The sequence below is a fragment of the Palaemon carinicauda genome, unplaced genomic scaffold (assembly GCF_036898095.1).
Source record: "Palaemon carinicauda isolate YSFRI2023 unplaced genomic scaffold, ASM3689809v2 scaffold949, whole genome shotgun sequence".
Classification (NCBI taxonomy): domain Eukaryota; kingdom Metazoa; phylum Arthropoda; class Malacostraca; order Decapoda; family Palaemonidae; genus Palaemon; species Palaemon carinicauda.
In genome coordinates, this window is record NW_027172257.1 from 2,835 (window position 1) to 26,966 (window position 24,132).

Here is a 24,132-nt window from a genome sequence, read left to right on the forward strand (position 1 = left end):
GGATTCCATACTGATATGAATGCATTTGAAAAGCTCTTAAAAATTCTTTTGTAGTGAGATCTAAACAAATTTTTAAATTAATTGCCCTCGACCAGAGACAAGTTAAACATAGAACCCAAACTTTGCTCTTTTTACCATTAAGCTTAACGTTATACGGTCCAAAATGATCAATAAAAATATACCTGAATGGTATAGAGGGAGGGTCAATCCTAAAATCGCGATAGGCACTTTGATTGACCTTAACCGTTCTCTCTTTGAATCTCTTACAAATGACACATTCTTTGATGACCTTTTTTACTACTGAAAAGTAATGTGGAATCCAAAACTTTTTTCTCATCTCTGACAAAAGGGAATAAACACCAGCATGAGAGAATTTCTCATGAAAATCTTTTATTACTAACCGAGTTAACTTACTGTGTTTGTGAAGCAAAATAGGAAAGTTGACAAAAGTATCTTTTCTCCATTTAGGCATCTTACTTCTAATTCTTAAGAGTCCATGATCATCCATGTATACATTAAGTTGAGCAATAATATTAGTAATATCCTTTACTCTCTTATTTCTGTTTTCTAAATACTGGAAAACTTCACCATACCAGATTCTCTGATCATTCCTTATGATATGTCTAGTAGCTTCCAAATGAAAGGAGGATGCATCACCAAAGTTAAAAGAAACTGAGTTTGCTCTTCTTTTGAGCAAAGCAATGAATTTAAGAACGTACTCGTGAATTCTAACAAGCTTAGAGAAACTGGAACACTTGTCCAGGACGACTAAATGTTCAGGGTTTGATTCTGCTAAGACTTGTGATTCACTTAATTTAGATGCAGAAATTGAGAAGGAATTTTCATTCAATGGATTAAAATTTGGATTGGGTACAACTATATCAAATGTGTCAGCATTACTGCACAGTTCATCCCTTTCACATCTTAAAAATTCTGGGCCAGTGAAATAATTAGTTTTCAAAAGCTGTTTGTACGACATAGGCCTAGTTATACAATCTGCAGGGTTCAAGATACCACTGACAAAACAAAATCTAACTGTTATTTTCACAGGTCCTTTGAATGTGATCCAAACGATTCATGATAAAGACACTCCTTTTATTCATTTTATCTAATTTGTTCACATAAGAATTAATCCAGCTCAGTGAAACAATGCTATCCGTATACAGTACTGATTCTACAATTCTAATAGGTTTAGGGCACTGAGGACCTGCCAAATCCTTATTCAAATCCAATAATGTTTCTGTTCCCAAAACTATCCCTTGGAATTCTAGAGATGGAATACTTTTGCTTTCTAACTGCTTGTTAACCAAGCGATTCTTTGCTAGAACAAAACTGACTTGCTTAGTTTCTATGCACTGAATAAAAATTGTTGTCCCATAGATTATTTTACTGCTGTCAGTAAATGCAATTAAACGATATGACCCATTTCTCTCCCCGACAACTCTAGGTACCTCAATTGGAGGAGTCATGTTAACTTGTTTGGCTATGTTACGCCATTCTCGTTGTTGCTCAATGGACAATTCTGTATCCCATCCTAGAGAAGTGTTTAATTGAAGTTCATGCATAAATAAAAGAGCTGTTTAAAATAGGTCCATTGAAATTATATGGATCAAAATTTGAAGCAATGCTTTTCAATATCAGTCTCTTAGTGTTTGCTTTAGAGTCTAGCTCAAGTTTAGGAGAGGAAATACAATCTGTTATTCGGTTCCACTTTAAACCAAATATTTTTACTACATCAGGAGTGACTTCATCCAAATTCTTATCTATTTTTTCTTGGAGCATAACATCATTGGTAACGAATTGTTGTAATTCAAATTTATATGGATTAAAAATGTTATTCAAGTTATCAAACCCCCAGTGTAAGCTTTCAGAATCATTTGCAGTGAACGCACCATTATCCATGTATGTCAAAGAGTAAATAAGTTTCTTCAATTCCTTTAAGTTGTCCAAATCACCTTCAGTGTCTAGCATCAATATTTTGTACAAACCAATCATCAATATTGTTGGGCTACACCTTAGCCCAAAACTTAGACGAAGATTCTTGTATGCTATAATGGTAAAATCTCCTTTACCTACATTTTTAAACCAAAAGAATAATAATTTACTTTGATCAGTTTCATTTAATGCTATCTGCTGGAAAGCTTTCTTTAAATCAAAGCACAATAAATGAGAATCAAACCTTAAAAGTAGCAAGGCAGTAGACAATTTCTGATTAATACAAGGGCCAGCCCACATTGCCTGATTGTGACTAATAGAGGGGGAGCCATTACTTTGGTTTTCACACAAATTAGAGAGAAAACCCATTCGGCATTTAGTAGTACTGCGGTCTAACTTAAATATTCCCATGTGCGGCAAAACACTGTACTCTGGGTGTTCTTCACAAAACTTATCCAAATTATCAATCCTTTCAATTAAGTTTTGAGCTACCTGAGTCTTTATGTTATCATCCATTAATCTCAAAAATTCATCATTCTTCGATAATTTCTTTAGGTTAGATTTCAAAATTTGCTTTGCTAAATTTGTGTTCTTTCCCAGCAAATGAGAAACACGACCATTCCATAAAAGTGGCATTATCAACCTGCCTTCTTTATCTCTTTGTGTATTATTAAGTAAATACCTAACTAATTTCTTATTGTGTTCAGTGCTCTCCCCATCTAAGTCAGTTCTATCTTTGTGCAAATAATATGAGCATTCTCGCTCTAAAATATGATCAGTAGCTTTGTGCAATTTATGCTCGCTGATCCTGCCATCATGATCTAAAATACAGATTGTAGGATCCTCTGCACTTCCAATACATCTAACACTAGACTTGAAACATGAAGTCATAGGAAATTTAATATTATCCAGTGATTTACCTTGCTCATTTAAATTCTCTTCCAAGCCAAAAAGTAAATGAGTATCATCATGCAGGCTAGGGAGAAATTTCAAATTTGCAATTAATTTCTCATGTTTCCTATTAACATAATGCCAAATCTTGTTTCATAGTACACACACTGACCACTATGACCAAAACTAACCATCTTTTCCATGAGACAATGAGCTGAATTTGCCCCCAGGACAAACTGAATGTTTGATATGTCTTCTCTAGCCTCATCAAGAAACTCATCTAAAAGCTTATAACCATAATTTCTAAAACTTCTAACAACTTTACCAAGGGCGGGTAAATTCAAATTTATATCAATACCTGGGACACAAATAGCTTCTATATTATGCGCTGTCTCCCCAATCTTAACAGAAATTTGAACTATCTTGGTACGATAGCATTTTGCTCCATTAAACCCATTGACAACAAGATCAAAATTATCTTTCACAACTTTGAAACACTGACCTTCTAAAGCACACTCAGAAATGAAATTAGCTTGGCTACCTGAATCCTTCAATCCTCTTATTTTACTAGGGCCCAAAGTACAAGAAAATGTGGGTAAAAATGAATTTATGCCCCCCTTACTCTGAAAGGAACTACCTGGACAAACTACCCCATTCTGTGTACTATTTTGAACATCTTTTGATTTACTTTTCTCGTTTTGCTTAGGGTTAGGAACTGCTTTTTTAGGATTACGCACCAAATCTCTGACCTCGGAACTTTCATGATTATCTGACAGGCAAAGAAAGGAGAAATGCCATCCCTGACAATGTTTACACTTTCTGGAAAATCTAAAATGACACGAGCTATCCAAGTGCTCGATTCTTGCACATTTAGTGCAACCATTCAAAATGCTCAACCTAGCTATCTTTTCCTTAGCAGTAGCGAAATTAGGGCACTTATGGATTGGATGATCACCATTAACCTTATCACTATAAAGTGTGCAAGAATTAAAAGGATTGGAGCTTTTAAAATTAACCTCTGCTGCTAAGTTTGAACTTTTACTCAATCCTAGTTTATCTTGATGCCTTTCAGCAGAAGGCAGTTTACTTTTACTTAATTTACCAAGCTTATTTGCATTCTGATACCGTTCATTGGCTTCAAAAAAGTTATCAACAATTTCACTTGTAGTGGGCTTTGAATTGTTAGTAATTTGTATCAACTGATTTCTGAAAGTTTCATTCATTCCTCTTAGGAAAAAGTACTGCAAAACATCATCTATATCCATTTTCAAAGTCTTAACAGCTTCTTTTAATTTTCTAATATTACTAATATACTGAAAGGGTTCTGAATCATAACCTAACTTCAGCTCTTGAAGTTGTTTAATCACATTAAACTTTTGAGTTGGAACCGAGGCAAAAGCTGTTTTTAAGAGTTCCTTTGCATGGGAATAACCTTGTTTGTCTGCTTCTAAAGAGTCTATCAAAAGTAAAGCCTTGCCAGAAACCTGCTGTTTAAGTAACAACAACCTATCATAATCTGTGTAAGAAAACTTTCTAGTAGTTTCCTCAAACTGCTGTAAGAATAATTCTAAACTTTCATCATCAGAACTCTTAAATTTAGGCAAAGGTGCTACTGGACTTTTAAGACGACTAAGAGGAGTTTCATTCAGATTTTCACTTGTGCTTCCATTAACATTACCCTCTAAGAGCAGCAACATTTCAGAAATTTTATCTTTATATTCCTGACAAGAGCTAAATTCAATTTCCATTTCATTTTCATCTTCGCTCTCTGACCACTTCAAAGATATGACTTTACTATCAAGCCCTTTAAGTTCTTCCTTAAAATTCTTAAGTTTTTCAACAAGATTTAACTTTTGTGAGCTATTATACTGCGAAAATTTATGCCTTTCATTAAATTGTCTAGTGACTTGAGAGCGGATGTACTTCCGACTCATAACAAGAAGCCTAATGTCTGTCATGATTATAGCAAATTTTAATTCTAAACGTCAATGGAGCCTAACAAAAGAAAAAATTTAAGATAATTATAGTATTCGGTATACTGATCAATAATAACACCAATAATCCAAATAAAAACCACCACTCCTACAATGCTACCCAAGTGCCACCAGTATTGAGACAGCCTTCAGAGCCCCACGTTGGGCGCCATTTCAAAAACTTATACAGAATGTAAATTTATAACAAGAGCAGCGAGAGCAGAGTAACAATAACTTTAATGTCAATATTGGATAAAGAAACTTTAAAATTAAAAATATTAGATTCTTTATTTATATTGAATAAATATTAAATATGGCAAAGCAATGGAACTCTGATGGCTGAAGTGGAATCCTCAATCACTAGTGACTGCCTGTGGTAGAACCCACTCAACTCTTGCCTGTTTTTGAAAACTATGGATTCTGCAAACCACGAAAAAATTTCCATCAAAAACCTAATGTAAAATTCATCCAAATTCCCTTTATAAACAATAATGAATAATATACAATATATCAACATCAAGTACAAATATAACAATACAACATTACATACAACTGAACTAGGTACCTAATAAATTTGCCAAGACCAGGAAGATAACTGAAGCCGATGATACTAGGCTACCTTCCAGCAAGCACAAGTAACCTAACCTAGTAACAAATGAAAAAATTAGGCTCACTAAAATCCTAAGTTAAGTAATATTAAATTACATATGAAAAAACAAACTCAGGAAAATAGAATCTGACACGGTATATCGATTTAAGCAAATTTGAACACTCACTAGGCTATTCTATGCACAAAACAATGATTTGAAATTAAGCTAGAAATAACACTAGTAATTTTATAATGAGCTTAAAATCCATAGAAAATTTATAATTAGGGTTGAAGACTTGAATAATTAATATTCATTTCAAATATTATAACCCCCTGACCAAAGTTGAACCATATGCCACAAAATCATAGGAAACTTACGGGGTTGGTAGGCCTTATCCTTAAAATCCCAATGCAAATTGAAGAGCAGCAGAAGATCCCATTGTTGAAAACTATGTATTCAGACATCTTTATATTGCACTCTTCATGGTAGCACTCGTGGTAAGCAATTGCAGAGGAGGTGGCTTTAAATTGAAGTGTTACTCCATCTTCATAGCACTTCTACACTCGAAGAAAATATATTCCAATATATCCAATATGTCCAATATGGCCAATATATATCCCATCTGCCTCCTCACACTTCCCTCATTACCAGTAGGTGAAAATTTTTTCCCAAGGATGATGGAATCAGGAACTGCAAATATTAAAATACAGCCAGCAGAGCCATCTATGGACTGAGCATATTATCCTTGAAACTCCCAGTATTTCTTTTTGATTTTGCTTTGTATGGCAAAAGGGGGGTTTCAAGGATGAAACAAATATGAACATAAATAAATATACATATACACAATTTTATAAATTTTCTACAGAATTAGTATTTAAAATAATTCTTCAACAAAGGTTGTAGCTTAGCTAGCAATAATAATAATAATAATAATAATAATAATAATAATAATAATAATAATAATAATAATAATAATAATAATAATAATAATAATAATAATATTAAAAATAATAATGATAATAATAATAATAATAATAATAATAATAGATAGAAAATATTTTTTATCTTCTGAAACACATTCATTGCTAAGCCTTTGCTGTCTCTTATCCAATCTCCCATGTTTCCATTACTATTATTCCCAAAGGTCTTTGTTAGAGTAAAGGATATTGCATCAAAAGCATCTCGCTACATTTCCTCATCTGCAGAGGAGTTTGCAAGTTCTCCCAAACCCTCATCCTTCCATGCACACTCCTTTCCACCCCAAAGGATATCTATAAGGATATTGACGCAAAGGATTCACTTGACACGATTTCTGTTTGTGTGGTTCGTACAGTGTAGAGAAAATTGAGGTTCTTTCGTGTTATTACGGATCGTTCAGTATGGTTTGTTTGCATATTATGAAATGATTTGATAATAACATTACAGATATATACTTTTTTTATTCATCTAATTTCTATAAAGCTTAGATTTTTTGGAGTTTAATATTGACTACTAATTATTCAGTGATAGATATTCCAACTCACTTAATTTGATGTTGCCTCAATGCACAAATAAACCTTGACTTGAAGAGACAAATTTGGAATATTGAAGAAAGTGTGAAAACTTTAGATTCGGTTCCTAAAAGTTTCCGAACCCTTTACTGAAGGGAAATTGCGATGAAATATATATTCCTTTTTTAAAGTTCTAAGCGATCATGTGTCACCAGAGAATTTCTTCAATAAAGGTACGATAGTCGTTGAATTTAGGGAAATATTGAGAAGGGTTCAGATATATTGAGATGTTATGATACTTAACATTTTAAGGTCTCTCTTTAGAAGACATATATACATACATACATACATACACCATACATATATACATACATACATACATACATGCATACATACCTACATACATACATACATACATAAATGCAATTAAACCGTATCATGAATCCTGTCTACCAATTATTACCTTAATTACTCCCCTGTCTAAAGATGTTGTTCACTGAGATACCAGGTGTGAAGGACATTCGCTAAGCAATTAATATTCACGATTACATTTATGAACCTGAACCTAATTAAGTCAACGCAGCCTGATATAGAACAACATCACCATCATCAACAACAACAACAACAATATCAGCCTTATCCCCGAAGGGAATACTCCAGAAATGGTTGAAATAGGAATCAACATATCAAGGTTACTTGTTGAAGAGCTAAATGGCGAGCAATTATAATCGCTTGCCATTTAACTCTTCCTTGTCAGGAATTATATATATCTACTGATTTATAATTTTATCTATTTATTAGCTTATTAATCTTATTCATATTCTTAAATATACTGAACGTATTAAAATGTATTCAACTTTTATGTTTCTTCATACTATTCCATTACCAAAAATTATAAGATTTCATCATTATAATTAATTTCTATATATTCATTTTTATCATCTGATCTTTTGAAGTTTTTCTGCTAAGTTTTTTATTTTTTATTAATTTTTTTTTTTTTTTTTTTTTTTTTTTTTACAAATTATTTATATTTGAAAGCAAGACACAGAAAGGAAACCTTCTTTGTTTTAATCAAATCCTTATGGGGGAAGTTGCGAGCCACAAGGAATATTAACTATACTCTATCTAAGTAATGCCTAATTAAGAAAAAAAAATTATATACGAAAGAACATTCGAGTAGATCGAATATTATCTATAAAACGAGACTCAGGTCAATTTGTTCAACAGAGAAAAATTTATTAAAAAAGCTTGAAATTATGAAATTCCACAAGTTAAATTATCAAATTATGAAGATCATTCCACAATCTGATTAAAGATGGAATAAAACTTCTAAAATAGTGGATGATTTCGGCTTTTGATGGAGAAGGCATGACTGTTAAACCACTATTGCACCTACGTAAGGAAACCATGAATGGCTACGTAGACAGTACGGACATGACGGATATAATCCCCCTTCCATTCGAAAGAGTCTGCTGGGGAGTAAAAGAAGAAAACAAAGCTAGAAATGAGGATATATGCGAGCATTTCCATTTCCGTACTCTATGTAGTTCCTACGTATCTTCGGCGGATAGAGTACGGATTGTGGCACAGGCTTTTATGTCCTCTGGACGGATTGTCCAGTCCGTTGAAGGATGCTAAAACTATTAAAATTCGACTGTGGATGACGGCGGATTACTCTTGATGGAGGTGGACATACGCAAGGATGCTATGGATACAGTACGCATACAATAAGGTTCCTTCGCCAATCTCGGCGGATGCTTTATCCTCAGACATCTGGGCGTAGGTGTGATTGTGATTTTAGACTTAACTGCATAACACTCTCTCTCTCTCTCTCTCTCTCTCTCTCTCTCTCTCTCTCTCTCTCTCTCTCTCTCTCTCTCTCTCTCTCTCTCAACTGTAAATACCTCAACAACTTGGAAAGCTCTACAAAATTCAAAAGAACCATTCAAGCGAACAAGGAAATTCAATTCTGAAGAAGGTGCAAAATCATTAACCATCAAATGAAGAGTTGTGGAATTAGAAGAACAAAAATATGAGCAAATGAAATAGACATAAATACCAAATCAAAACATAAATGCACAAAACTATATAATATATTATTATCAAAAGCATCTCTAAGCAAAACAGATCTGGAATAAACAAAGATATTCTCTGTTATTGTCTTTGGATTTCATGGTCATTCCAAAGAAAATATTTGTCATCTTGTTTCCGATTTTTCTATGAATTTTTTGTTATTCATGTCAACTTTTTATGGGATCATTATTTGAGTTGTTCTGAACATTATCTTTTGATTTAAGACTTAGATATTTTGTTTCATTGAAATAAGAATTCAAGGTTTTGGAATTTGAATCATTTAGAATTTTTATAATAATAGAGCATTTAGAAATTAAGAATGTTTTTTTTTTATATAGAATTTCATGTGATATAAAGCATTAAGAAAAAGACTAAGATTTTTATAAGAATCAAATATATATTAAGTTTTCCCTTCCAAAGTTGACTTTTATTTAAACCATCGGAGATCAAGGTTTATGTATTTTTTCTTATCTCTCTCTCTCTCTCTCTCTCTCTCTCTCTCTCTCTCTCTCTCTCTCTCTCTCTCTCTCTCTCTCTCTAGGTATATACACAAATACTTATATGTATATATATATATATATATATATATATATATATATATATATATATATATATATATATATATATATATATATATATGTATATGTATATATATATATATATATATATATATATATATATATATATATATATATATATATATATATATATATATACAGTATTATATATATATATATATATATATATATATATATATATATATATATATATATATATATTTATGAATTTATATATATAATTACATATACATCTATTTATATATAAACACAGCATATATATATATGTACATAAAACATATCTATATCTATCCATCTATCTATCTATCTATATATATATATATATATATATATATATATATATATATATATATATATATATATATATATATATATATATATATATACATATATAGCAAATATTTATTGATATACTAATTAGTTATGGGAATATCACGGTTTGAAATATTGGAAAACAATGAAATAAGAGTAATGGCAGGCGTAGTGAAGATTACTGTGATGATAAGAGTGTCAAGACTGAGATGGTGTGGTCTCTTGTTGAGGATGGATGGTGAGGAGGGAGTGAGAAGGGCTTGGGAGGAACCTGAAAGGGGGATAAAATCAAGAGGGACGCAGAGAATTAGACAACGAGATAACGTGAAGGAGGATATGGAGAGAGGAGGTTTGGTGGAAGAGGAGGCTTTTGGTCGATGGCATTGGAAAGGGCGCATCAGGCAACCAACCCCTTAATGTAGGAAGAGAAAGAAGAAGAAGAAGAAGAAGAAGAAGAAGAAGAAGAAGAAGAAGAAGAAGAAGAAGAAGAAAGTTATGGCACTGACCTCTCCAGTGAGGGGTAAAGGATGCTATTAACGAGGTAGATATTTATGAACTATAATTAATTGGTGTAATATTTGTTTATTTATAGAATCAGAATATTTCTTATTTTTAAGCTTCGTTTTGTGAGGAAAGGTTAGATTAGTTAGTGGTGGTCTGAATGAAGGTCAACTTGACCTGAGTATAACAATGTAAGATTTTTCATTTTGACCAGTAAGTAAATTTTATAGATTCTTTGAAACAGCAAGACTTTAAACTGCTCAATTGCAATATAAATTTCAATAGCAATAAGAAACATCCTCTGTTGACTAAATGGATAATGCAAACTCCTCTGGATAAGAATGTCAGTAAAATCAACTTTCTTATCCAATTGATAAGTCAATAGATTGTGTTTCCTTACGTATATTGTGTGATGAAGATTTATGTATTTCAATTTCGTTCTTTTAGTTAATCGAATTCTAAGAGTTATTTGTTTTCTCTAGTGCTTCATTCTGTTTTTATATTATATATTTTATATTTGAATTCACATTTAAAGTTGAAGTTTTTCGTTCCTGAAAGGTGTTTGGTTATATGTATTCAATTACCCATTATTTTACTTACGTACATATCAATCTATCTTCTTACTAATAATCTAGATACCAGTCCATATACTTATCTGTTATACTTGTGTATCTATCTACATTATATATGTATCTACCTTTTAGATCATCAGTGAATAATATTTTGAATAAAATAAATACCTAATTTCAAAATAATTCTTTAATGACAGAAAAAAATAAATATCTTGTTAGGAGTGGAAGTCTGGTCTTCAGGGTTGACGGACAACAGGAAACAAAGTAATTGAAAGTCCAACTAAAGTTGAAAAGATTCTTCCAGACTTTTAGCAGCAGTAGTAAAGACGAATTATTTGGGGGGATAACACTCTTCGTAGAGACAAGGACTTCTCTTTATATATATATATATATATATATATATATATATATATATATATATATATATATATATATATATATATATATATAATATATATATATATATATATATATATATATATATATATATATATATATATATATATATATATATATATATATACAGTATATATTTAAGATGATTATATAGAATTTATTTCCATTTCTAAATTGAAAATTTAACAAAAAGATAAAAAAATATGGCAACAAGTCCAGGTGGTAGAAGACCTACAAACTCACACACGCACACACACATCCAAATATATATATATATATATATATATATATATATATATATATATATATATATATATATATATATATATGTGTGTGTGTGTGTGTGTGTGTGTGTGTGTGTGTGTGTGTGTGTGTGTGTTTATGTATGTTTGCCTCTGTAATTCTAAGAAATGACACAATTCAACTAATATTTGAAAATTGTGCAGATAAAATAACTCTGAAATATTAGAAACATATACTGACCCATCTAATGTATTCAAGTCTAAAACACTTCCTCCATCATTATTGAAATCAGAATTCTTCCTTTTAAGTCCTGGCGGCAGGATTTCCTATTCGATGTAAGATTTATCTATTCACATCTGTGTGTGTGTGTCTTGTCCTTTTGTCGAGAAGATCTGCAGTGAATAAAATGAATAGCATCTAAAGTATGTTGAGTAGCAAATAATAGAAGGAAAATTGATATGAAATTGAGTTAGAGACTTGTCTATCTTTATATCTATCTATATTTCTTAGCATGTAAATTTTCATTAACACTTCATTTTGAAGAGAAGGATGAAGTGCTGTTGCCTAAAATACAGAAATCCAATCAATCACATACCAATGTATCACAAGTGAAAAGGTTATTTTCAGGACTCTAAAAACAAAATCTACCTAAAGAATTGAATAATCTGGAGCGAAATGCTCCTGCGCTGTCTTTAAACTGCTGTTAGTTTAGTATTTTGGTGTAATTATATATATATATATATATATATATATATATATATATATATATATATATATATATATATATATATATATATATATAGTTATACGATTAGAAAAATAACAAATTAGTCATATGTTGAGAGAGATCATATCATTATCGTTTGAATCAGAATATTTATTTGAAAAGCGAGGATATATATATATATATATATATATATATATATATATATATATATATATATATATATATATATATATATATATATATATATATATATATATATATATATATATATACATATATATATATATATATATATATATATATATATATATATATATATATAGATAGATAGATAGATAGATAGATAGATAGATAAATGTTTAAGTATGTAAAATATCCTATTTTCTATCAACAGAAAGAATAGAAAACAACCATTTCTCTTTTCTGAAGCTACTCACCCCACCACAACCCCCCCCCCCCCACAAAAAAAAAAGTTTTTCTTTATTATTGGCGTTCATCAAAAAATTTTATATTCCCCTGTCTTTTCCCCAACACATTTTTGTACATATCTGATCCCACAAAGGTTTTAACGTTACATGTTTGTGTCCTTTTTGTGTTAAGTGGAGACATCTGGCAACGTTTGTTTTGCAGGACTGTTCTTTACGCAAGTTTGCAATGTAATCAAAGTATTTTATATATGATCTAGTTTTGTGTGATACATTGTCCAGTAGCATATCAACAAACAAGGATTGATACAAGCAAATACATTGAAAAATGGTACCGTCAACTGGGGAATTAAGTAGATAAGCTGTTGATTATTTTTTGTGTGTTAAATATTACCAGATTTTTACAAATAGATAAAAGGAAACGAAGCAAGTGTTGACTAATAATAAAAAAGTACTAATTCATCATTCTATCTCTGTAAATTAACTTCTCTAGAGAAATTATAATCAAACAATCATTAAAACAAATTATAACCACTTTAACATAATGCTGACTATTCTTACAAAGGTATATTGCCAGAGCTTTCCAATTACAATAAACAAAACTAAAAATCGAGGCAAGCAAACCTAAAAAGTATAACAATTATCATGTTAACCATGTAAGATAACTTCTCATGAGAAATAAATAATCGAACAAGCAAAAAAAAAAATAATAATAATAATTGTTGTCAATTTAACAATAAAAAAAAAAAAGAAAATGTTAAATGAATTTTCCGTTAGATTTTTTTGTAGTGAACAGTTCAGCAAAATTAACGTTACCAGAGGTCACAAGAAGAAAACAGGACCGAGAATTTGATAGTTTTTTTTTTTTTTTTCAGATCAAATACGGAAATATGGAGAAGAAGAAAAACAGGAATATATGGAGTTCACTAAAAGCCCTGAAAAAATAAAGGAAATACTGTGCGGAAAAAAAATGAAAAGGTTTTTTTCAAAGGATGACGCGTGTCATAAAACATAATGAATTGAACGTTGCTCAGATTCTGAATGAAAAAAATATCTTCCATTTACTCAAATAATACCTATAAGAAGTGATAATATCGAGGTAATAATCTACAAAATAGACAATATAATTTTCATTTATATATCCCTCTCTCTATCTATCTATCTATCTATATCTTTATATGTATATATATATATATATATATATATATATATATATATATATATATATATATATATATATATATATATATATATATATATATATAGTATTTGTTTATTTATCTATCAAACATATATTCTGAAACATGGTAAAGATAAAATTTACAATCATATGAAACGTTGGAAAAATATATATAAAGAAAAGCCTTCTTTTACCTTAAGTATATCCTACTTTGTTGAAATTGAATCTGCCTATTCGAAGAATATTTCCAAACGAGGCTTTGTAATAAGTTTTTTTTTCAGTTTTTTAAAGTTTTAAGTTAATACACTGAAAGGGGGTTCACATATATGCTCATGCTTAAATATATATTCATATATATGTATATATATATATATATATATATATATATATATATATATATATATATATATATATATATATATATATATATATATACATATATATATATATATATATATATATATATATATATATATATATATATATATATATATATATATATATATATATATATATATATATATATATATAGATAGATAGATAGATAGATATATATATATATACACATGTATATATAATGTTTACATACATGCATATAAATAACTACATATATACAGTATATATATATATATATATATATATATATATATATATATATATATATATATATATATATATATATATATATATCTTACCTTACCTTACCTTATTTTTTGTTTGGGTTCCCCCAGGTCCCTCAGTGTGAGGCACCTCGTATATCCACAAGAGAGATGCTATTGCATCTTCCGGTGTATTTTGCATCCTCCAGTCTTGGATGGTCTGGGATGCCTCTTAGGTATTTATCGAGCTTATTCTTAAACACATCTACGCTCACTCCTGATATGTTTCTTAGATGAGCTGGCAGCACATTAAATAGTCGCTGCATTATCGATGCTGGTGCGTAGTGGATTAATGTCCTGTGCCCCTTTCTCAGTTTACCTGGAATGCTTTTTTGGCACTATTAATCTACCTCGGCTTGCTCTTTCTGATATTTTAAGGTCCATGATGTTTTCAGCAATTCCTTCTATTTGCTTCCATGCTTGTATTATCATGTAGCGTTCTCTTCTCCTTTCTAGACTCTATAGTTTTAAAAATTGCAGTCTTTCCCAGTAGTCAAGGTCCTTAACTTCTTCTATTCTAGCAGTATAGGACCTTTGTACACTCTCTATTTGCGCAATATCCTTTTGGTAGTGTGGGTACCATATCACATTGCAGTACTCGAGTGTACTACGCACATAAGTTTTGTAAAGCATAATCATGTGTTCAGCTTTTCTTGTTTTAAAGTGTCTGAATAACATTCCCATTTTTGCTTTACATTTGGCCAACAGTGTTGTTATTTGGTTTTTGCATAACATATTCCTATTTAAAATTACACCAAGGTCTTTAATTGCTCCCTTGTTTGTGATTGTCTCATTATTAGGTCCCTTGTATGCATACACCATTCCTTCTCTGTTTCCATAATTTATTGATTCGAATTTATCGGAGTTAAATACCATCCTATTTATCTCCGCCCATTCATATATTTTGTTTAGATCTCTTTGTAGTGAGTTCCTATCTTCATCACAAGAGAGAGAGAGAGAGAGAGAGAGAGAGAGAGAGAGAGAGAGAGAGAGAGAGAGAGAGAGAGAGAGAGAGAGAGAGCATGACGTGACTCTTTACCCACCTTGTGAAGTTACACGTATCAAATGTCCGTATATTCCTTAGTAGTAGGGAACTTGGTTCACGCTTCGTGGGTCATGGTTCACTACTGAAACACCACCAAGAGAGATATTGGAGATATGTAGTGTGGTCTAGAATAGGATGTAGGGCTAACAGCTTCACCTCTTAAAAACTAACGGGGATACCGAGTCGCTCAACTCTTACTAAGATTTAGATGTTCGCACTATTATAAGTTCTATCTGTTTAAGTGTTTTTACATCTATGCACATGTGTAGGTGGGTATGTGTATGTGTATATTTGTTTACCTCTGTTTCCTTGTGTAAACATCTATCCTTTAAAAGGATCTCTCTGATTGTACCTGACACAGACAAAAAATCGTTGGGGCCTTATGCCAGCATAGAATTTAAACACTCGTTTCAGACGGTTATGTAGAGTTCAATGTGTTAATATTGTTATTACAATAAGATTTATATTCAATATTTTTTATTCTTATTCCCATTGTTCTTCTTTTTCCTCTTGTTATTACTATTAGCATTATTATCAATAATATTATTCATATAATTTTATTCATTGTTATTGCTTTCATTATCATCCCATTTGAGATCAACAGCAAAATCATTGAAAAGAAAACAACCCTATACTAACAGACCAACAGAAAAAGTTATGCTTGTCTAAAGGGAATTGTTTTTTCTTTTTATATAAATATAAAAAATTGGTTTATTTATAGAATCAGAATATCTCTAATGCTTTAGCTTCGTTTTGTGAGGTAGTTATTGGTGGTCTGAATGAAGGTCAACTTGACCTGAGTATAACAATGTAAGATTTTTCATTTTGACCAGTAAGTAAATTTTATAGATTCTTTGAAACAGTGAGACTTTAAACTGCCCAATTGCAATATAAATTTCAATAGCAATAAGAAACATCCTCTGTTGACTAAATGGGTAATGCGAACTCCTCTGGGTAAGAATGTCAGTAAAATCAATTTTCTTATCCAATTGATAAGTCAATAGATTGTGTTTATTTACGTATATTGTGTGATGAGGATTTATGTATTTCAATTTCGTTCTTTTAGTTAATCGAATTCTAAGAGTTATTTGTTTTCTCTAGTGCTTCATTCTGTTTTTATATTATATATTTTATATTTGAATTCACATTTAAAGTTGAAGTTTTTCGTTCCTGAAAGGTGTTTGGTTATATGTATTCAATTACCCATTATTATACTTACGTATATATCAATCTATCTTATAACTAATCATCTAAATACCAGTCCATATACTTATCTGTTATACCTGTGTATCTATCTACACTATATATGTATCTAGCTTTAAGATCATCAGTGAATAATATAATAAAATAATTCTTTAATGACAGAGAAAAAGAAATATCTTGTTAGGAGTGGAAGTCTGGTCTTCAGGGTTGACGGACAACAGGAAACAAAGTAATTGAAAGTCCAACTAAAGTTGAAAAGATTCTTCCAGACTTTTAGCAGCAATACTAAAGACGAATTATTTGGGGGGACAACACTCTTCTTAGAGACAAGGACTTCTCTTTATATATATATATATATATATATATATATATTTATATATATATATATATATATATATATATATATATATATATATATATATATATATATATATATATACATATATATATATATATATATATATATATATATATATATATATATATGAATATATATATATATATATATATATATATATATATATATATATATATATATATATATATATGAATACATATATATATATATATATATATATATATATATATATATATATATATATATATATATATATATATATATATATATATATATATATATATATATATATATATATATATATATAGACTGTATATATTTATTATTATTATTATCATTATTATTATTATTATTATTATTATTATTATTATTATTATTATTATTATTATTATTATTAGCTAAGCTACAACCTTAGTTGGGAAAGTGCTCCAACAGGAAAAGTAGCCTAGTGAGGTAAAGCAATAAGGAAATAAATAAATGATATGAAAAGTAATGAAAATTAAATTGATATATTTTAAAAGAAGTAACAACCCCTCAAAACAGATATTCCCTTTTGGAACCCTATTCCAACTAAGGTTGTAGCTTAGCTAGCAATGATAATAATAATAATAATAATAATAATAATAATAATAATAATAATAATAAGGATACTACTACTACTACTACTACTACTACTACTACTACTACTACTACTACTACTAATAATAATAATAATAATAATAATAATAATAATAGATTGGAAATATTTTTTATCTTCTGAAACATATTCATTGCTAAGCCTTTGCTGTCTCTTATCCAATCTCCCATGACTCCATTACTATTATTCCCAAAGGTCTTTGTTAGAGTAAAGGATATTGCATCAAAAGGATCTCGCTACATTTCATCATCTACAGGATTTTGCAAGTTCTCTCAAACCCTCATCCTTCCATGAACACTCCTTTTCATCCCAAAGGATATCTATAAGGATATTGACGCAAAGCATTCACTTGATACGATTTTTTGTTTGTGTAGTTCGTTCAGTGTAGAGAAAATTGAGGTTCTTTTATTATTCACGATAACATTTATGAACCTGAATATAACTAAGTCAACGCAACCTGATATAGACAACATCATCAACAACAACAACAACAACAAACATTATAGGATTTCATCATTATAATTAATTTCTATATGTTCCTTTTTATCATCTGATCTTTTGAAGTTTTTCTGCAAAGTTTTTTTAAACAAAATATTTATATTTGAAACCAAAAGAGGGAAAGGAAACCCTCATTATTTTAATCAAATCCTTATGAGGGAAGTTTCGAGTCACAAGGAATATTAACTGTACGCTATCTAAGTAATGCCTAATGAAGAAAAAACCAGTATAAGAAAGAACATTCGAATAGATCGAATATTATCTATAAAACGAGACTCTTGTCAAAATGTTCAACAGAGAAAAAATTATTAAAAAGCTTGAAATTATGAAATTCTACAAGTTAGATTGTCAAATTATAAAGATCATTCCACAATCTGATTAGAGATTGAATATAACTTCTAAAATAGTGGATGAATTCGGCTTTTGATGGAGAAGGCATGACTGTTAAACCACTATTGCACCTACGTTCGGAAGCCATGAATAGCTACTTTGTGAGTACGGACGTGACAATATGGAGACGAATATAAGCCACTTTTCATTCGGATAGTTTACAAGAGAAGAAAGGAGAAAACAAAGCTAGAATTAAGGATATATGAGAGCATTTCCATTTCCGTACTCTATGTAGTTCCTACGTATCTTTGGCGGATAAAGTACGGAATATGGCAAGGGCATTTCTTTTTCTACGTGGATTGGCTAAGCTAATACATTGGAGGATGCCATAACTATAAATATTTGGTTGTGGATGAGGGCGGATCACTCTTGAAGGATGCGGACATACGCAAGGACGCTATGGATACAGTACGCATGCAGTACGGTTCCTTCGCCAATCTCGTCGGAAGCTCTATCTATAGCAACTCTCTGGTGGATATACGAGGTGCTTCACACTGAGGGACCTGGGGGAATCCAAACAAAAAATAAGGCAATAAGGTAAGGCTCTCTCTCTCTCTCTCTCTCTCTCTCTCTCTCTCTCTCTCTCTCTCTCTCTCTCTCTCTCTCTCTCTACCTCGTGAATATGGGTGTTTCTTTAATTATTTGGTTGGGTGTTGGACTATATATATACATATATATATATATATATATATATATATATATATATATATATATATATATATATATATATATATATATAAATAAATATATGTATATATATATACATATATGTATATATATATATATATATATATATATATATATATATATATATATATATATATATATATATATATATATATAGCTTTCGTGATTTCTACACATAATGGACGCCACGCGTAACTTTTGCCTCGTTTTCCCCTTCCTATCTTATCTCCTAAAGGACTTTCAAAACTCCCTTGTGAAAGCCCATTCTACTAGACTCCGGCAAAAATTTCTGCATCATTGTTTAGATAAATACGATGTCTTTGTATATATATATATATATATATATATATATATATATATATATATATATATATATATATATATATACATAAATACATATATACATATATATACATATATATATATATATATATATATATATATATATATATATATATATATATATATATATACATTTATATATAAGTATATATATATACAGATATATATATATATATATATATATATATATATATATATATATATATATATATATATATATATATATATATATATATGTGTGTGTGTGTGTGTGTGTATATATACATATTCCAATATATATACAATCATATATATATATATATATATATACATATTCCAATATACATATATATATGTATATATATATATATATATATATATATATATATATATATATATATATATATAAATATATATATATATGGGTTGGGTCCCTTAATTAATTGTAAGATTGATGAAAGAAGTCAAATATATAAATGAATCTTTGAAAACTTATTTTGTTATATATGAATTTGTTTCTTTAAATAAACTGATTTAATCTTTATCGTTGTTCAATGTTCTGTTTCCTTCGATAATTTGGACAAACGTATTAATTGATACAGACATCAATTCCCTTCATAATCTTTACTCTCAAATGCTTCTATCTACCATGTAATTCACTAAGTAAATTGGAAAACGATATATGGTCATCTATGTATTGGCCTTCCATAGATATCTTGTAGAACTAGACTCGCCCTAATCCCCATATGACCCTCATCAATCATTTTGAGAAGCAGATGTGTTGATGGACGAATTTCATCCCAGATAGATTTGGAGAAGAGTCGAACTTGAACTGCGTCTCTGATCCTGTGTCTACTCTGGCTTACGGATTCCCTGGAGGATAAAGGGGCTTGACATTTCAACGGAGGGATATAAATGGGATTAATATATCTTTGGTTATAGTCACTGTGAAGGAAATCCACCTTCCTCTATGTGCAATTCAGGTTACGATTTATAATAGTAATCTATTATTCTCCTAATCACAGAGATGTGATATGAATTACAAGGAGTTACAAGGACTGACAAGGATTTTGGATGTCTCAAAGACTTTCTAGCTCATCTACGTAGACTCCACTAGCTCTTGGGTAGAGCGATTCACTTTAAGTATTTAGAGAGTTCTTATGATCTTGTCTAACATATTCTTGAACTCATTTACCATGTTACTTTTCACTACATACACTGGAAATCTGTTCCATGTCTTTGCTTTCTTATATGTAAAGAAATTGTCTCATTTCTATTCCAGTTCCAGAATCACCTTAGATATAGGTGATAATAGATGAGTAGGGATTTGACATGACATTGCAAACAGAATTTATATATATATATATATATATATATATATATATATATATATATATATATATATATATATATACATATATATATATATATATATATATATATATATATATATATATATATATATATATATATATATATATATATATATATATATATATATATAAATGTACATATATATAAATATATACATATATATATATATATATATATATATATATATATATATATATATATATATATATATATATATATATATATATATATATGTATATATATATATAGCCTATATATCCCCAAGTATCATTAATATCTAAATGGGATATAATTAGTAAGCGTTCTGGGCTACACACACAAACAAAGCCACTCCAGCACCTTCTAAAAACATACCAGACACCTTATACGTCTCTAACTGTCGACCTCACTGCATCAGGACTCCTCGCAGCTAGGATGAAGGATGCTGGTGACTGGTACAACACATGGACATATACTACTGGTAGGAAGAAGGATGCTGGTGACTGGTAAAACACATGGACATACACTACTGGTGGGAAGAAGGATGCTGGTGACTGGTAAAACACATGGACATACACTACTGGTGGGAAGAAGGATGCTGGTGACTGGTAAAACACATGGACATACACTACTGGTGGGAAGAAGGATGCTGGTGACTGGTAAAACACATGGACATACACTACTGGTGGGAAGAAGGATGCTGGTGACTGGTAAAACACATGGACATACACTACTGGTGGGAAGAAGGATGCTGGTGACTGGTAAAACACATGGACATACACTACTGGTGGGAAGAAGGATGCTGGTGACTGGTAAAACACATGAACATACACTACTGGTGGGAAGAAGGATGCTGGTGACTGGTAAAACACATGAACATACACTACTGGTAGGAAGAAGGATGCTGGTGACTGGTACAACACATGAACATTCACTACTGGTAGGAAGAAGGATGCTGGTGACTGGTACAACACATGGACATACACTACTGGTAGGAAGAAGGATGCTGGTGACTGGTAAAACACACGGACATACACTAATGGTGGGAAGAAGGATGCTGGTGACTGGTAAAACACACGAACATACACTACTGGTAGGAAGAAGGATGCTGGTGACTGGTACAACACACGAACATTCACTACTGGTAGGAAGAAGGATGCTGGTGACTGGTACAACACACGAACATTCACTACTGGTAGGAAGAAGGATGCTGGTGACTGGTAAAACACACGAACATACACTACTGGTGGGAAGAAGGATGCTGGTGACTGGTAAAACACATGAACATACACTACTGGTGGGAAGAAGGATGCTGGTGACTGGTAAAACACATGAACATACACTACTGGTAGGAAGAAGGAAGCTGGTGACTGGTAAAACACATGGACATACACTACTGGTAGGAAGAAGGATGCTGGTGACTGGTACAACACATGAACATTCACTACTGGTAGGAAGAAGGATGCTGGTGACTGGTAAAACACATGGACATACACTACTGGTAGGAAGAAGGATGCTGGTGACTGGTAAAACACATGAACATACGCTACCGGGTTCTAAGCGATGTCAGGTGTACCAACCGGGTGTCACACGATCGTACATAATAACGACATTTCTCTTTTTTGTTTATATTATCCTTTGTATCTTCGCTCTCCCCTCGTACTGACAGCTACTTGCATGAACCTGTCTGCCTATTTCTCATTGTTAACAACATGTTAACAGAACCGGTTGCCGGTTGGACAAATAAAAAGCATGTTGTATTTTGTGACCTTCTTGGTGGGACCTGGTGTGTATATATACAAAAAAGAGAAATGTTATTATATACGATTGTGTGACTAGCCAAGAGTAGGTTGTGACTCAAAGGCGAGATGAAAGCAACTGAGTCACAACCTCCTACTCTTGGCTCGTCACACAGGCAAGACAGCCGATCGGGACTACTCAACTACAAAACCAATGTAAAGCCCTTCAAAAGAAGGCAAGCGTGCTTACCCCCAAACAAAATGGGTAAAAATACGTTAATAAAATAAGATGCTGAGCCCTACCCAAATACCAAGACCAACGACTCTACTGGATTACTTGTTTTTACTTTCAAAGTGAGAAACAATTTTGAAAGAGTAATAGAATAGGCTTTGCCTCACCTGTCTTCAACATTAGCTTAATTGAGCGAAATTTATCCTTAGATGTTTATAGAGACTTAAAAATATATAGTTCAGAAAACAAACAAAAAGATTCGAAACGGATTCAAATGAAAAGGAATTCATAATTCTTAATAAAAAGAAAAATGTATATTGATATAAAATGTCTAAACGTAAAAAAAAATATATATCGTAAAAATCTAATAACCCAAAATAAATTTCTCACATATAATATATATGAGGAAATCTCACCGAATGATTAATGTTTCCTCGCCACGTCTTCAACCGAAGATATATTGTCTGTGTGTTGGGACAGAGAAGGAGTCATGAATCGCGTCTGGAATCAGAATTATGGAAGCATTGAAGAAAGCTGAAAGGAAGAAGACGAAGAAAATTAGGAAACTTTTTTTATTTTCATTTTTAAATTTACAAGAAAAATTCTAAAATATTATAATGTATAGATGAAATGGAGTGCAAAGGACGACTGTATATCCAAACATACACTGATTCGTATATACAGCGATATACACACAAAGACACGCAGTGTATACATCTATAATTGGCTGTTTATTACCATGACTACTCTTTCATTACCTTAAAATACTTTTCCAAATATTTTGAATGACCTCATCAAAGAAAATTTGTTACCCAAGACTTCTAAAATACCCCCAATAACTCATATATGAGAGGGTATATATTAATAAGAAGGAAACGGAAGGATTAAAGATAAAATATATAACGAAATAAATAGAAAAACAAACATTTATAAACACACACATTCGGGTGTTCAAAGACATGAATCAAGTGAAAGAAGCTTTTGTTCACAAGAATCGAGATTTGCTTAACAAACATCGCCTTCTGAATCACCAATTGTTCTGGGAGATGCATCTGTGTTTGGCCTAGGCAAAGAAATTAGATTCATTTGGGATATGGAAAATAAAAAGCTCAGATTATCTGGGG

At 30.6% G+C, this 24,132-nt stretch overlaps 1 protein-coding gene across 3 annotated transcripts; it reads right to left on the reverse strand.

The window, feature by feature from the left end:
• Nucleotides 1-2,626: 2,626 nt before the first annotated feature.
• Nucleotides 2,627-6,253, reverse strand: LOC137637724 (uncharacterized). Of its 3 annotated transcripts, XM_068369875.1 has the most exons (3): nucleotides 5,767-6,253; nucleotides 5,365-5,444; nucleotides 2,627-5,219 (listed from the first exon to the last, which is right to left on the reverse strand). In XM_068369875.1, exon 3 carries the CDS (start codon nucleotides 4,782-4,784, stop codon nucleotides 2,937-2,939), a length of 1,848 nt encoding a protein of 615 aa, XP_068225976.1. In that variant the 5' UTR covers nucleotides 4,785-5,219; nucleotides 5,365-5,444; nucleotides 5,767-6,253; the 3' UTR covers nucleotides 2,627-2,936. The 3 variants fall into 3 exon arrangements, with proteins under 3 accessions (XP_068225976.1, XP_068225974.1, XP_068225975.1); XM_068369873.1 differs by having other exon boundaries at nucleotides 2,627-5,444; XM_068369874.1 differs by lacking the exon at nucleotides 5,767-6,253 and having other exon boundaries at nucleotides 5,365-5,716.
• Nucleotides 6,254-24,132: the final 17,879 nt, after the last annotated feature.

Bases quoted from the DNA above. Each gene is read 5' to 3' on its own strand.
- LOC137637724 (XM_068369875.1), bottom strand. From the start codon at position 4,784: ATGACAGACATTAGGCTTCTTGTTATGAGTCGGAAGTACATCCGCTCT.